At 37.3% G+C, this 14870-nt stretch overlaps 1 protein-coding gene across 2 annotated transcripts in view; it reads right to left on the bottom strand.

The window, feature by feature from the left end:
• Positions 1–1100: 1100 nt before the first annotated feature.
• Positions 1101–14870, bottom strand: part of Arid4a (AT-rich interaction domain 4A) — an 85184-nt gene continuing 71414 nt past the window's right edge. For both annotated transcript variants that reach the window (XM_048361859.1, XM_048361860.1), the window contains exons 20-24: positions 13235–14365; positions 12923–13027; positions 11908–12114; positions 10939–11085; positions 1101–2852 (exon numbers count right to left, since the gene is read on the bottom strand). In XM_048361859.1, the coding sequence (XP_048217816.1) occupies positions 2749–2852; positions 10939–11085; positions 11908–12114; positions 12923–13027; positions 13235–14365 (1694 nt within the window). In that variant the 3' untranslated portion in view covers positions 1101–2748. The remainder of the gene's footprint in view (positions 2853–10938; positions 11086–11907; positions 12115–12922; positions 13028–13234; positions 14366–14870) is intronic.

Here is a 14870-nt window from a genome sequence, read left to right as displayed (position 1 = left end):
TTCACTCCAGATATTCCCACTGTTCCAATGTTCCATCTTTTCTTTTCTGCATAATGTACATGAAGATTGGGAAATCCACCTCCGTGTTTGAGTACTTACCCACTGATATATTTGATTAGTTCAAGAAAAAAAGATAATAGAATATTGAAGAAATAATTCTGGTAATAGTCTTGAGTGTTTTTGATAATATGTTTTCACAAATTGGTAGGTATGCTTAATTATGACTTTCTTAGTAACTTACTATCTTAGTCATGTTCAATCGAGAGCACTGATGTTTAGCCTAGTGTGTGTGATTCATGACTATAATCCTAGCTGCGAACTCCCTGGAGGATCAAGGTTTGAAGTCAACCAACCAGTTTGAAGCAGTCTGTGAGACTCAATCTCCAGTTAACCAGAAAAAATGCCAAGTGGTAGCAGGTAGAGCATCAGCTATGAATGAAAAGGCTGAGAAGACAAGGTCCTAGCTCTGAGTTCAAGCCAACACACACACACACACACACACACACACACACACACACGCATATGTGCACACACATGAACAATCTCTGAAGTTTTAGGTAAACTCGGTATATACCCAATAATAAGTACAAAGCCTAGTCACTATTCACTTAATTTCTCTGCTCTCCCCAATAAAAGGATTTAAACTGTACCTACTCAGTCAGTGTATAATTTTGTTCCCTATAGCAACATCCCAGTACTTCAGTACCAAATTTATATCAATTAGAAGGGACAGTGCCTGAAACTAGTCCGTCCATTATTTCAGACTTACTGAATTGTTACTAAAGGAAATCATTAAATCAATGTATAAACTGAAGACTGTCTCCTACTCCGAACTAGACCTGAATGACCTACATCTTATAATTATTAGAAATATTTCCTTGTAAAGATTGAAGAATATACTAAAATGCACTGGTTAATGAAGTCTTATTTTCAACTATACATTACTGACATTTGGGAAAAAACAATCACTTAAATGAAAACTAAAAATAAAAAGCCTATGTTTAAAACATGGCCTTTATTAATACTGCCTGCTGAGCTCCATTTTTTTAAAATTTACACTTAAATACTTCTGCTTTGCAAAGAAAAGACAGAAAAGGTCATTTTACAAGAGTACTTTTTGTTTTTAATTCTCTGAGAAAATGGAAGGAATCTGAATCACAAGTTCACAATGTGGTAAAATGAAATTAAAAAACAATGACTTCAGTAATGCTATGCCATCACTAGTGTTCAGCCTTAACTCTGCTCTTGTAAATCAGATCCTGATATACAGTCTAGAGCATCTAGGTTATTTCTCTACAGAATTATTAAACACAGAAAAGGAGGTTTAAAAAAATCCTTTCGATGTACAAACATGAATTTAAAAATTGCTTTTAAAAATCACCTTTTTACATAATGTATATGCAAAACTGCTTTAAATACATGATTTTGGAAGAAATATTTACAAAATGTATCAGTCTGTGGAACAATTCACAGACATAGCATACATAGTTGCTTTACTTAGTTGTTGCATCTCAACTTTGGGAGATATAAACTTATTCGGCAGTATAGCTAACACAAAAGCTGTGACAAAGTATCTTAAGGGCAACCAAACATTTGATCTTCAAAACAGTTTAATTACTAGGACTGCCAAAGTTTCTAAACAATGTATACTTTAATGATCCAGATGCCCATTTGCAGTTCTATTGTTGAAGGACTGAGACTGAGTTCCTTAAGTACAAGAAAGGCTGCTGAGTGCGGCAGTCCTGCAAAAGGAACAGCTGAGAGCTACTGTTACCCAAAGAGTGAATTAACCTAGAATTTTCTTTTTTTCAATTTTATTAATATTTTAAAAAATACATAAAAATACAACATCCAATGTCTGAATAAATATATTTAACAAGTTGCAAGATAATACCTTATTTTACACAAAAATTTCAGCTTTAGAAATCTTGTTAAATAACTTCATTGTTGTTATATATTTCATTTTTGTATTTTTGTAACAAAATAAAAACTCTGAAATTACATAGAAAAAAGACAAAATAGTTTTGTCAAGGGATAAGATAGTCCACTGAAAACTTCTTCACAATTCCACTGTAAACATTAATAAACATTAAAATATTTGCATAATTGTGTGCTCAAAAGTCCTATAAAAAGTGGAAGACTTATTACAACTGTAGTTTTCAGTTAACTACACTTCCTTTCACAATTTATTTTGTCCCATTTACACCTTTAAACCTGGGCACACTGCTGTACATATACTTTGGCAGTTCTAAATAGCAAGTGCTTCCACAAAAAATTTTTTTAAAATAATAAAACATCAACAACAACAACAACAAAAACCCCACAACTTAAACCTCCTACTCACCAAGGGTTCAATACATCTTAGTGAAAGTGCAGCAGTAACTATTCAGCCAGATAATATTTTGGTGTTTTATCTTGTGCACTTGCTTATCTATGATTCCTATCACTCCTGAAAGCTTTATTATACAAATTCAAATTTGCTAAGTGCCCTTTTTTTCTATATCACAAAAAATGAAAAAAATAAAGAAAAATTATGACAAATATGGCAAGCTGCCTAACCTTCAATTATTAATCAGCTTATTTTTTGCAACAAGAAAAAAAGAGAGAAGGGGAGAGATACAATCCAGCCTGGAAAAATATACAGGATATACTTAGCAAACCAGTTGAGTGCTTTCTGTGGTTGTATTTCAGGGTTTGGGAATTAATGTCCATGGCAGCAAACTGCTGAGAAAGCAGGTAAAATGTTTATCACCTACATTCCACAGCAAGTACATTTTGTGGGGGAGACGACGATGAGGGACTCATTCCAGTGTCTGATGAAGCAGATGACATGGAGGCTCCAGCATGCGACACTGTAGGATCAACACAACTATGTTAGACTCAAAAAAAAGTATTATACAAAGGCAATAGCAAAGGCAACTGGCAAATAAGATTCTTAACATTATTCACTTCAATCACAGGCCTCACAAAGGAATAACAAATTGCCAATAAAAATGCTGTGGCTTGGGGCTGGGAATATGGCCTAGTGGTAAAGTGCTCGCCTAGTATATATGAAGCTCTAGGTTAAATTCCTCAGTACCACATATACAGAAAAAAAGCCAGAAGTAGCGCTGTGGTTCAAGTGGTAGAGTGCTAGCCTTGAGCAAAAAAGAAGCCAGGGACAGTGCTCAGGCCCTGAGTTAAAGCCCCAGGACTGGCAAAAAATAAAAAAAATAAAATAAATACTGTGGCTCAATAGAGTAGAATCAATTATTGGTCAATTAAGTAGCTCATCAGTTCAAAAAATATATCACAGGACAAAATGTATGCTTATTTGGCATGAAACTCATCTCAAGCACCACAATAAATAAGTGAACAAGACACAGATACCACACAAAATGTAACTCATTGTTTTTGGTTTTTTTTTAATTTATTAATTAAATTTTTTTTGACAAGGTGTTGTGCAAAAAGGGTACAGTTACATGGTAGGGCAGTGTTGTGCACATTTCTTGTGATATCTTACACCCTGTTTTTCTTTCCCTTCCCTAGGTCAGGTAGACATATATACAATACCCAATGTACCAAGAACATATACAGTAGCCACGTGGCCTACACCAAAGAAAATTCGCCTAGGGCTTTAAATGTAATGTCAACATTAGACAATATGTCAACAGTAGTCTTATGTGAACGTACATACATAGCTTTTGAGCTATTGTATTCCACTGACAGGTCAATTTTTGACCTTTATATGTTGAGTAGTTGTTTGGTTTTAGTTACATAATGTTGGGTCACTGACCCAATTCTGTGGGAAATACCATTTGACAAGCAGTTTTTGGTTTCACAGACCTGGTCTCTAACTGTCTCTCCGTCACCCCATCTTAACAGTCATATATGAGGGAGATCATGCCCCTTTGTTTTCTGTGTTCTAGGCTTGTCTCGCTCAACATTATTTGTTCAAGTTCTGACCATTTCCCTGCAAATAACAATATTTCACCATTCCTAAAAAATGTAACTCTTAAACTCCTACTTGAAAGATTCCAGGAAGCAAATTTGGCTTGTCCCAAATTTGAAGTCAACCTCTGAGTTACAGACACCTGAGCCAGAGAATTTCTAGTTTCTGTCAGATCTGAATCATGAGATTGGGATGAAAGTATAGGGACATGATTAGGGGGAAAATCATTAAGTAGCTTTAACATAACCCTCCAGGAAAGACAGAACATGGATGAAGGATCATAACATTGTGCATTCATTGATTTGCACTGTTTTTTTTTTAATTTTTCCTTTACCTTCTCTTTCTTGGCAAAACTCTCATGTCTCCTGCCAATCTTCTTAATTCTACTAACTTTACTTAAAGCTTTACTGTTTATTTATTTATTTAAGTATACCTGTATATGTGTGTGACTACCAATGAGACATGAATAATTACAACAAACTCAAAATATACCCCAGAAATCACTTAACGTCTCAATGTAATAACTTACTATAAGAAAACAAGAAGCTGGGGGTCAGTAGCTCATGCCTGTAAACCTAGCTACTCAGGAGGCTGAAATCTGATCATTGTGGTTCAAAGCCAGCCCAGTCTGTGAGACCTCCAGGAAAACCAGAAATAGTACTGTGGCTCAAAGTGGTAGAGTGCTAGTTTTGAGCAAAATAGCTCAGGGACAGCAGCCAGGCCCTGAGTTCAAGCCCCAGAACTGACCAAAAGGAAGAAAGAGAAACAGAGAGAGAGACACACACACACACACACACACACACACACATAAAGAAGTGGGCTGTAATAATTTTTTTAAGTTGTTGAAATTTATATCACTGTCTCTTCTTGGCCTTATATTTAGTAAGATCAAGTGAAACATAACCTTTAAAAAACTAACCTCAAAGGAGTAGGTTCTTTGAAGAAATTTTATAGATTTAATACCGTGTGTGTGTGTGTGTGTGTGTGTGTGTGTGTGTGTGTGTGTGTGTGTGTGTGTTTCTCCTTATGCAATGCTGGGGATCAAAATCAAGGCCGATGCAAGCTAGACCCACTGAGCTACATCTTCAGCTTGTAAAGACCTCTTACTACTTAGTTTTGGGTTTTTGTTGTTGTTTAATATGTATGTGTGCCATATGCCAGAACTCAGGGCCTCACTCTTTTGCCTACTTTCCTGTTCAAGGCTGGTGCTCTACCACTTGAGCCACACCTCAACTTTCAATATTTTGGTGGTTAATTGGAGCTGAGTCTCTCAGATTTGTGTGCCTTGGCTAGCTTTGAACTGAGATCCTCAAGATCTCAGCCTCCTGAGTAGCTATGGTTACAGATGTGAGCCACTGTACCTGACTCTTACAGTTTTGATAAAAGAGGGTCTCTCATAGAAAATTGATTTCTTTCCATTTTCCCCGCTACTTCCAGGAACTGCTGGACTTGGAGTAAAATGATTCAAGACCACATGACACAAGCCATTCCCTAAAGCCTCTGGCAAGAAACAAAACTTCTCCCAACAAATTTATTTTTTTATTTTTTGCCATTCTTGGGCCTTGAACTTAGGGCCTGAGCACTGTCCCTGGCTTCTTTTTAGCACTCTGCCACTTGAGCCACAGCGCCACTTCTGGCCATTTTTTATATATGTCGTGCTGAGGAATTGAATCCAGGGCTTCATGTATGCAAGGCAAGCACTCTTGCCACTAGGCCATCTTCCCAGTTCCCTCCCTCTTTTTTCTTACTCCTTTTATGCTGGAACTGGGGCTTGAATTCAGGGCCTGAATGCTGTCTCTTAGCTTCTTCACTCAACACTGGCACCCTGCCACTTGAGCCACAGCTCTACTTCTGGCTTTTCTTGTGGTTAACTGGAGATAAGAGTCTCACTAACTTCTGTCCAAGCAGACTTCAAATGGTGATCCTCACTCAGATCACATCCTCCTAAGTAGCTAGGACGATAGGAATGAGCCACTAGTGCCCTGGTTATTTATTCTTTTATTTCTGAGGCATCTTTTGGGAGCCCTCCTTGCTTGTTCTATTATAATCCCAGAGCAGTTGATTTCTAGGCCTGCTAGCAATGGTTATCCTATTGCTTGCTATCACCATCACCTTGAGACTTTCCTTTCCTGTTTTCCTATGTGATCCATATCCTTCAGAGGGAGAGTGTACAAATTCTGTTTCTTAAAGTGCAAATTATTTCTTGAAATCTGTCACCATGTTTATTAGTACTCATTCTAGAAATCCAGTGGTCCAGAAGATGTATTGCCTAGCTAGATCTTACACTTTCACTGTCTCCTATTGTCTTTCTGACTTTCTAATGGGATTTCTTCAGCTTTATACCTTTTATTATTTAAAAACGTTCCTGCTTTCATATTTTAAGAGAATATTATCTGACTTTCTAAAAGTACCATATTTTTGTGGTATTAAAAACGGTGTTAGGGGCTGGGGATATAGCCTAGTGGCAAGAGTGCCTGCCTCGGATACACGAGGCCCTAGGTTCGATTCCCCAGCACCACATATACAGAAAACGGCCAGAAGCGGCGCTGTGGCTCAAGTGGCAGAGTGCTAGCCTTGAGCGGGAAGAAGCCAGGGACAGTGCTCAGGCCCTGAGTCCAAGGCCCAGGACTGGCCAAAAAAAAAAAAAAAAAAACGGTGTTAGGGCTGGGGATATAGCCTAGTGGCAAGAGTGCCTGCCTCGGATACACGAGGCCCTAGGTTCGATTCCCCAGCACCACATATACAGAAAAAACGGCCAGAAGCGGCGCTGTGGCTCAAGTGGCAGGGTGCTAGCCTTGAGCGGGAAGAAGCCAGGGACAGTGCTCAGGCCCTGAGTCCAAGGCCCAGGACTGGCCAAAAAAAAAAAAAAAAACACGGTGTTAGCCAGGTGCCGGTGGCTCATGCCTATAATCCTAGTTACTCAGAAGGCTGAGAACTGAGGGTGGCGGTTCAAAACGAGCCAGACAGAACAGAAAAGTAAGAAGTAAATACATGACACTCTTATCTCCAATTAACCACCAGAAGACTGGAAGTGGCACTGTGACTCCAAGTGATAAGGCACTAGCCTTGAGCATAAGAGCTCAGGGACAGTTTCTATTATTGATAATGTTTTGTATCACCTTCCTATGTTTATACCTACACTATCTCTGTAATCTTATCTGAGTATATTGGAAACCGTGTTTACTGGTATTGGAAGTAGGAAATTCAAAGGGAATACCAAATTCGAGAGACACAGGGTAAAAAAAGAGAAATAACTACAAAAGCAATACTTGCAAAACTGTTTGGTGTAAGTGAACTGAACACCTGGGGGGGGAGGGAAAGGGAGGGAGGGAGGGGGGCATGAGGGACAAGGCAACAAACAGTACAAGAAATGTATCCAATGCCCAACGTATGATACTGTAACCTTTCTGTACGTCAGTTTGATAATAAAAATTTGAGAAAAAAAAAAAAAAGAGCTCAGGGACAGTGCCCAGGACCTGAGTTGAAGGCCCACTACCAACAAAAAGCATGTTTTTGCTAGGTGCTGGTGGCTCACACATGTAATTCTAACTACTCAGGAGGCTGAGATCTGAGGATTGTGATTCAAAGCCAGCCTGGGAAGAAAAGTCCCTGTGAGATTCTTACCTCCAATTAACCACTCAGAAACAGAAGTGGAGTGTGGCTCAAAGTGGTAGGGCACTAGGCATGAGTCCAAGAACTCAAGGACAGTGCCCAATCCCTGAGTTCAAGCCCTATCACCAACAAAAAACCAAGTTCTTGCTGGAGCTCACACCTATCTACTCAAGGAATCGCTGATGAGATCTAAGGATTACAGGTCTGAAGCCAGCCCACACAAGAAAGTCCCTGGGACTCTTATCTTCTTCAATAAGCTACTCAAGAAAAGCAGAAAGTGGTACTATAGCTCAAAAGGTAGAGTGCTAGCTTTAAGCAAAAGAATCTTCCCCTGTCCTAGGAATAAGCAGAAACTTGGCTGCAGCTTTCCAAGAGTCAAGATTAGATATGAGGGGCTGGGGATATGGCCTAGTGGCAAGAGTGCTTGCCTCATATACATGAGGCCCTGGGTTCAATTCCCCAGCACCACATATACAGAAAATGGCCAGAAGTGGCGCTGTGGTTCAAGTGGCAGAGTGCTAGCCTTGAGCAAAAAGAAGCCAGGGACAGTGCTCAGGCCCTGAGTCCAAGGCCCAGGACTGGCCAAAAAAAAAAAAGATTAGATATGAGTTGGAAGAGGTAAGGAATCTCACCATTTAATTAAACTTGTTCAACCTATTGTGTAGGTTTAACATTGAATCTTCACCTTTAGCTATGGTTTGTGTTTCTAAGTCTGTAAACCTACTGATTCTACCTACTTTTGGCTAAGTTAGTTTTCTGTAAAGGTTAGAGAAAGATCCTTGACAGGTAGGATGAGAGGGCTCTCTCTCTCTCTCTCTCTCTCAAAATTAGAGCTATGTCTCATAGACTCTTATGCCTGGACTGGCTTTGAACTGCAATTCTCAGATTTGTCCTAATATCCCATATCCTACTTTCTGTGTTTTTCTTGAATTATATAGTATCAATTTGTTTTTCTCTTATTTGGTCCTACTGTAAGGACAAGCAAGCTTATGTTTTATCATTATCTCATCTACTACTACAGTTAAAACAGTCTACCAACTGCTCAGCTTCCAAATAATATGCTGTGAACACTTATTGTTTGCTATGGTCACCTGTCTCATTCTCTTTTCTGATATAGCGCCTTCATTTAATGAATAAAGTGCCATTTAGTCATCCATTCCATATATTTATAAAAACATGCTACTTTCCATTTTCCTCTATTTTAACACAGTGCTTTAAAGAATACTTTTGTATAATTCTTGGCCACAGGTACAAGAACTTCTCTAGGCCTGAAAGATACACCGAGAAATGTAATTAGTGTGCTAATGATCTATTTTCTGTTTTTGTGGGCATAGTGTGGCTCTCCAAAATAGTAGTACCAACGTGTTTTTGTCAAAAGCAATGTATAAAATCTTTTTTTTTTATCATTCTCTCTAGCAATTGATGTCATCTTTGACACTAATTTTATCTATAATTACACTGGTGTGTAATGACTTGTCCTTTTTTAAAAAAATTGATCATTAGAGAGTTAGGGACATAATTTCCTTTAATTTTAATTTCCTTTATTATTATTTTAGTGAAGCCTAGGGATACAGTGAATAGAAACATGTCCCAATATCTAACTAGAATTTAACTAGAAATTTTGAACTCAGGGCCTGGGCGCTGTTCCTGTCTCTTTTTTTGATCAGGGCTAGCACTCTACCACTTTGAGCCACAGCACCACTTCTGTTGTTAGGTGGTCAATTGGGGATAAGTCTCTCAAGGACTTTGCTGCCTGGGCTGGCTTTTGATCCTCAGATCTCAGCCTCCCAAGAAGCCAGGATTACAGGTGTGAGCCACCAGCATCCAGAAATCTTACACATTTTAATGGTTAACTCAGGCACTACTTCTTCTCCATGGTTCCTCTAAAGTAAGCTCTCCTTGCACTGATTCCTACATGGTTTAATATCACTTAGGGCAAACTGTCCTACTAGATGTTAGGACACTTGAAGTCAAAGTCTATGCCTAATGCATTTCTGCTACCTAGCAGAGTACCTGGCACATGGTACATGCTCATTAATGTTAAGCTCAATGAAATTATACTATGATTGCTTAGGAAATAAATTATGCCCCCAACAATGCAATCATTTTGTTTGCGTTTTGATGATACTGGAGTTTGAACCTAGAGCTTTGTGCTCACTAGGGGAGTAGTCTACTACTTGGGCTATCGTCCTCAGTACCTCCCATACTCCAGATAATCCTTTAAAAAAAAATAGCATACATTAGCTGACAGTAAGGTTTCATTTTAACGTGTTCATTTATGTATATAATGCACACTGATTACTTACCCTCTCTATCATTCTCCCTACTCCTCCACTTCCCAGAGCAGACTCAGCAAGCTTTATTGCTCATTTTTATGCATGTACACAAATTTATCATATTTGCTCTCCTTCACTCTATTCACCTCTCCCCCTAGCACCTACACCCAAGATAGGAAATGTTTCAAATTCCTAATACTCATTTTTCTTTCTTTCTTTCTTTTTTTTTTTTTTTTTTGCCAGTTCTGGGCCTTGGACTCAGGGGCTGAGCACTGTCCCTGGCTTCCTTTTGCTCAGGGCTAGCACTCTGCCACTTGAGCCACAGCGCCACTTCTGGCCGTTTTCTGTATATGTGGTGCTGGGGAATCAAACCCAGGGCTTCATGTATACAAGGCAAGCACTCTTGCCACTAGGCCATATCCCCAGCCCCCTAATACTCATTTTTGTTAAGTGGATGTTAATTATTCCAAGAGGCTTCACCATGATATCTCCCAAATGCATAATCCATAGTCATATTATATATAATATGCTGATAGGCCAAATAGATAGATGGATGGATGGATATGTTTAGATACATGTTTATCTTTTAGATCTAGCACATTATGAGAGAAAACACGTGACCATTGTCCTTCTAATCTGGCTTACTTTACTTAACATGAGTGGTTTCCAGAACCATTCAATTTGACGTGTTTCATTCATTTTTTTTCATGTTTCCTTCTTTTGTGTGGCTCAATAATAATCTACCAACAATGAGTATAACTTTATGCCTTACTCATTTTGGCAAACTTCAGGGTAACAAAAATGTCTGTGAATAGGCAGTCCATAAATATTTTTTTGGGCAAAGAATAAATTTCAGAGGGAGTGAGGACTTTTTGAGACCTCAGGATATTTAGTAAAATTTTACATTTTGTAAAAGAGTTCATACCGCTTTCTCAAGAATCTCATTATGATTAATTCTGTGTTGAGTAGCTCATTTCAACAATAGCAATAGAGAAGGAGCCACTAGGTATCTAAAAGCAACAACTACAGAATGCATATGATGTTCAGAGAGTGATAAACATAACTTCTAAAACGATAAGATACATATTTGAAAAATCGAAGAACGTTTAATAAAATTACCTTCTCTGTCTTTCTTTTTTAATCTTTTTCTCCTCCTGTCTATGGTTGCAACTTCAGACTTCAAAGACATGTAATATTTTCTGATTTCCTGAAGTTTTTCTTGGAGAAAAGATATTCTCTCTGCACTGTTCATATTATCTAATTCATCTAAAAGAGAAAAAAAATGTGGATTTAAGAAAAATGATGGCAGTGCTATAAAAATTAACTCATAAATTAACAAAAGCATTAGTTTATTAAAGCCTATGATGTTAAGGTAAATAAAAGTGTTTTTTGCTTTTATTTGTGCTGCTACCAGAGCTTAACTGCAAGGCCTTGCACTGTCATTCAGCTTTTTTACTTATGCTGGTACTCTGCCACTTGAGCCACACCTCTAATTCAACTTCTTTTTTGACAAAGACTTACTATGTAAACCAGGCTGGCCAAGAACTAACAATTCTCTTGCGTCAGCCTCCCAAGTTCTGGGAATACAGTATGTCTCACCATGCCCAGCCCATGTCTTCCTTCTTCTTTTTATATATATATAATTTTATAGTTATTTTTAAGGTGTTGTACAGAGGGGTTATTTCATAAGTCAGGTAAGGAGTACATTTCTTTTTTGACAGTGTCACCCCTTCCTTTGCTTATGTCTTCCTCAACTAGAGATTTTCTTGCCACTATTTGTCAAGTTTGTGTTATGAAAAGATGCAGATTTGTATTTAAGACACTACATGTAATTAATAATTTGAAATACCTAATTTGTTAATCATTATTACTATTAACCTAAGTTCACATTTAAGATTAGTTCTACTTTACAGTGTATATAGAAAGTGTGGCTCAAGTAGTAGAAGCACCAGCCTTGAGATGAAAATGCTAAGAGAGAATATGAGGCCCTGAGTTCAAGCCCCAGTACTATACCAGTACTAAGAAAAGAAAGACAGAAAGAGAAAGATTATACAATATATATTCAGATTATATCGATAAGCTTCTTACTGAGTTGAAAACTCCATTTATATGTCCTAGAGGATGAATTTGGATGTTTTTCTCTGTGTTTCTCTTTTTCTCCATCTTTGATGTGTGGTGAGATTCTTGCCGGGGATCGTGCAAGTTTCTGTGGCTTAGATACAGTAAGATGCTTCATTGGAGTACATTTACTAGAATTGTCAACAGCAGGAAGATCTTCACTATCACTGCTTTGTCCTGTAGTAACAATAATAATAACTTTACTAGGAGACTATAAATTATAAAAACCTCAACTATGAAAATGCAGTAGATCCAGCAATTGCACTTTTTAGTATCATAAAGAAAAAAATGCATAAATACACAGTTTATAACAAGAAAAGAGAAAAGAAGAAAAGAACTGAAATTTTCCCTAAAAGAAAATGAGTAGAAAGACTAAACATCATTGAATGCTTTGCTTAAATAGTTAAAAAGAATGAGCTAGAACATAAATAGTAAAATATCAATATATATAGTCAAATGAAAAAGCAACATTATAAAATAAGCAATGTACTATTGTTCCATTTATGTTTAAGACAAAGCATTAAAACAATCCAGAAATGGTTCAACACAAACTATTCTTTTAGATTTCAGGTGTGAGCCACCAGCACCCAGCTGGAATTTTTTAAAACTACCACATTCCTACAAAACCATAATATAGCCATTAATATTAGGCATTTAGCACAGATATATTGCTATCGTCTAGTCCTCAGATCTCTACTTGATACTCTATATGGCAGTAGGATCCACGGGAAAATGATGGGCTGCATTTAGTTGTCACTTCAGTCTAGACTGTTTCCTCCTCTGTTGATGCTTATGACCTTGGGGATGGATTTTGAAAATTATAAGCCAGTTATTTTACATAGAATCCCAAATTTAGTCTGAATTTGTGGATGCTTCCTCATGATTAGATTCATATTACGCATCTTCGATGTAAATTTCTGTTATTGAATCTAAACTGCTAAAATTACTATCATGCTACTGAAGTCAGCTTTTGAAAGTCACCAACCTGCTCCATTCTTTTCATTTTTGGTTACAGCACTTGTTCGCTTTGGGGTACGCTTTTGTTTTTTTGCCATTAATCCACTATTTCCATCACTTGGTCTTTTCTGACCTGAAACAAAGGAAAAGAGAACATTAAGGAAAAGATGAGCAAGTTGAGTATGAATTTACATGTATATTCACATGTATTTGTCTATAATTCTACATACAAATTTTTAAAAGACACCAAAGGTCAGTAATAACCAAATTTCTTAATATAAATTTTGGCATTAACATATTTCTATAATTTTAATGTTTCTTCCCCCCTAGAAAGTCTTACCTTTCTCTCTGCTTTCTCTTTCTTGTACAATTATACTACAGGTACTAGGGGCAATGCTGGCTTCAAATCCATTTGCCGATTCTCTCTCACAGAGGCCTTCTTGAGATTCTTCAGCAATGCTATCAACCTCAATTGTTATGTCACTTTCACTTTTCACACTTCGAGACTCATCTTGACTAAGAGTAAGAGGGGAAGCTACTGAAAAGTTATGCACTACAGGAGGCAAAGTGGGTGGAATAGAAACAAGCAAGTTCGATTCAGAGCTTTCAACTACGACATCCTCCATATTGGTCTTATCCTTTTCATCTAAATCATCCAAGTCTACTTCATGGCAAACCAAGGTTTCAGGGCCAATCAGGGGCATTGCATCCTCCTCTTCTTTTAGTGAAGTATTTATAGTTTCTTCAGCTGGACTATTCAACTTTTCACTAGTCAGTTCTTGGATGCACTGATTTGACTCTGCTATTAATGATGGCATTCCTTCATTTTCAGTTCCAAAGTGCTGTTCAAAGTTTAAGTTATTTATTCCTTCAGAGCCAAGACAATCACTGGTCCTTTCTTGAGATATATTATTTGTCATCTCCAATCCATTCTCAATTCTTATTTTTTTTTCTGGTGATGTTTGTCCTACTAGTTTCCTTTTCAACTTTTTTTCTTTTCCATATTGATCAATTTCATCTTCTGTAGCTGAAGAAAAGTTCTTACTTTCTAATGAAGAAAATTCAAGACTATGAGCTTCTATGTGAGGTTCACTTCCTGCATCATCCTGGCTAAATGATGAAATCTTTATAATTTCTAAAGAAAGATCTTTTGTCTTGCTTCGCCTTCCCTTTCCTTTAGGAGATTTTTCTGCCTCTTTCTTGACTTCTTCTAGTTGTTCCACTTTGTTTCCAAAAATTTGTACTATTTGCTCATTCTCTACAACTTCTAATTTCAGGGTTTCTAAGGGTTGCATTTGAAGCCTATCATTTTCTTTTAAATTATGTACAATCTTTGGATGTTCTTCATCTAGCTTGTCATCACATAAACTTTCATTTTTTTCTATTTCTTCTTTAATATCAAGAGAAAGTTCTTCATTTATCAAATTCTTTTCTAAAGGGTCTTCTGTTTCACTATCAGATGAAAAAGAGTCTATAAGAGAAAATATTATATTATGCAGGTCTTTAATTATCAGTGCAATGTTACAATTAAAATACTACCAAATATCAGCAAACCCTTAGTCATTTACCTTTGCATATCTTTCTACAGGAATTGGCTATATAAAATAAATTTTAACATTTGTGCCAAAATGTTAGGGAGATTTCAAGTGAAAATGTGTGAAATACATTATATTACATATTATGATCCTGATTTGGAATAAAGAGCTATTTCTAATTTGTGTGTGTGTGTGTGTGTGTGTGTATTTGTGTATGTGTGTGGTTGTTGGGGTTTAAACTCGGGGTCTAGGTGCTGACCTGAGCATTTTTGCTCAAGGCTAGTGTCACTTGAACCACAGAATCACTTATGGGTTTTGGGGTGGTTAGTTGAGAGAAGAGTCTCACAAACTTTAATTGAGGAGAAAAGTCTCACAGCTTTCCTGACTAGGCTGGCTTCAAACTATTATCCTTAGATCTCAGCCTCTTAGTAGCCAGGATTA

This window comes from Perognathus longimembris, chromosome 14 (assembly GCF_023159225.1).
Source record: "Perognathus longimembris pacificus isolate PPM17 chromosome 14, ASM2315922v1, whole genome shotgun sequence".
NCBI classification, from domain to species: Eukaryota; Metazoa; Chordata; class Mammalia; order Rodentia; family Heteromyidae; genus Perognathus; species Perognathus longimembris.
This window is presented reverse-complemented; position numbering and strand designations above follow the sequence as displayed.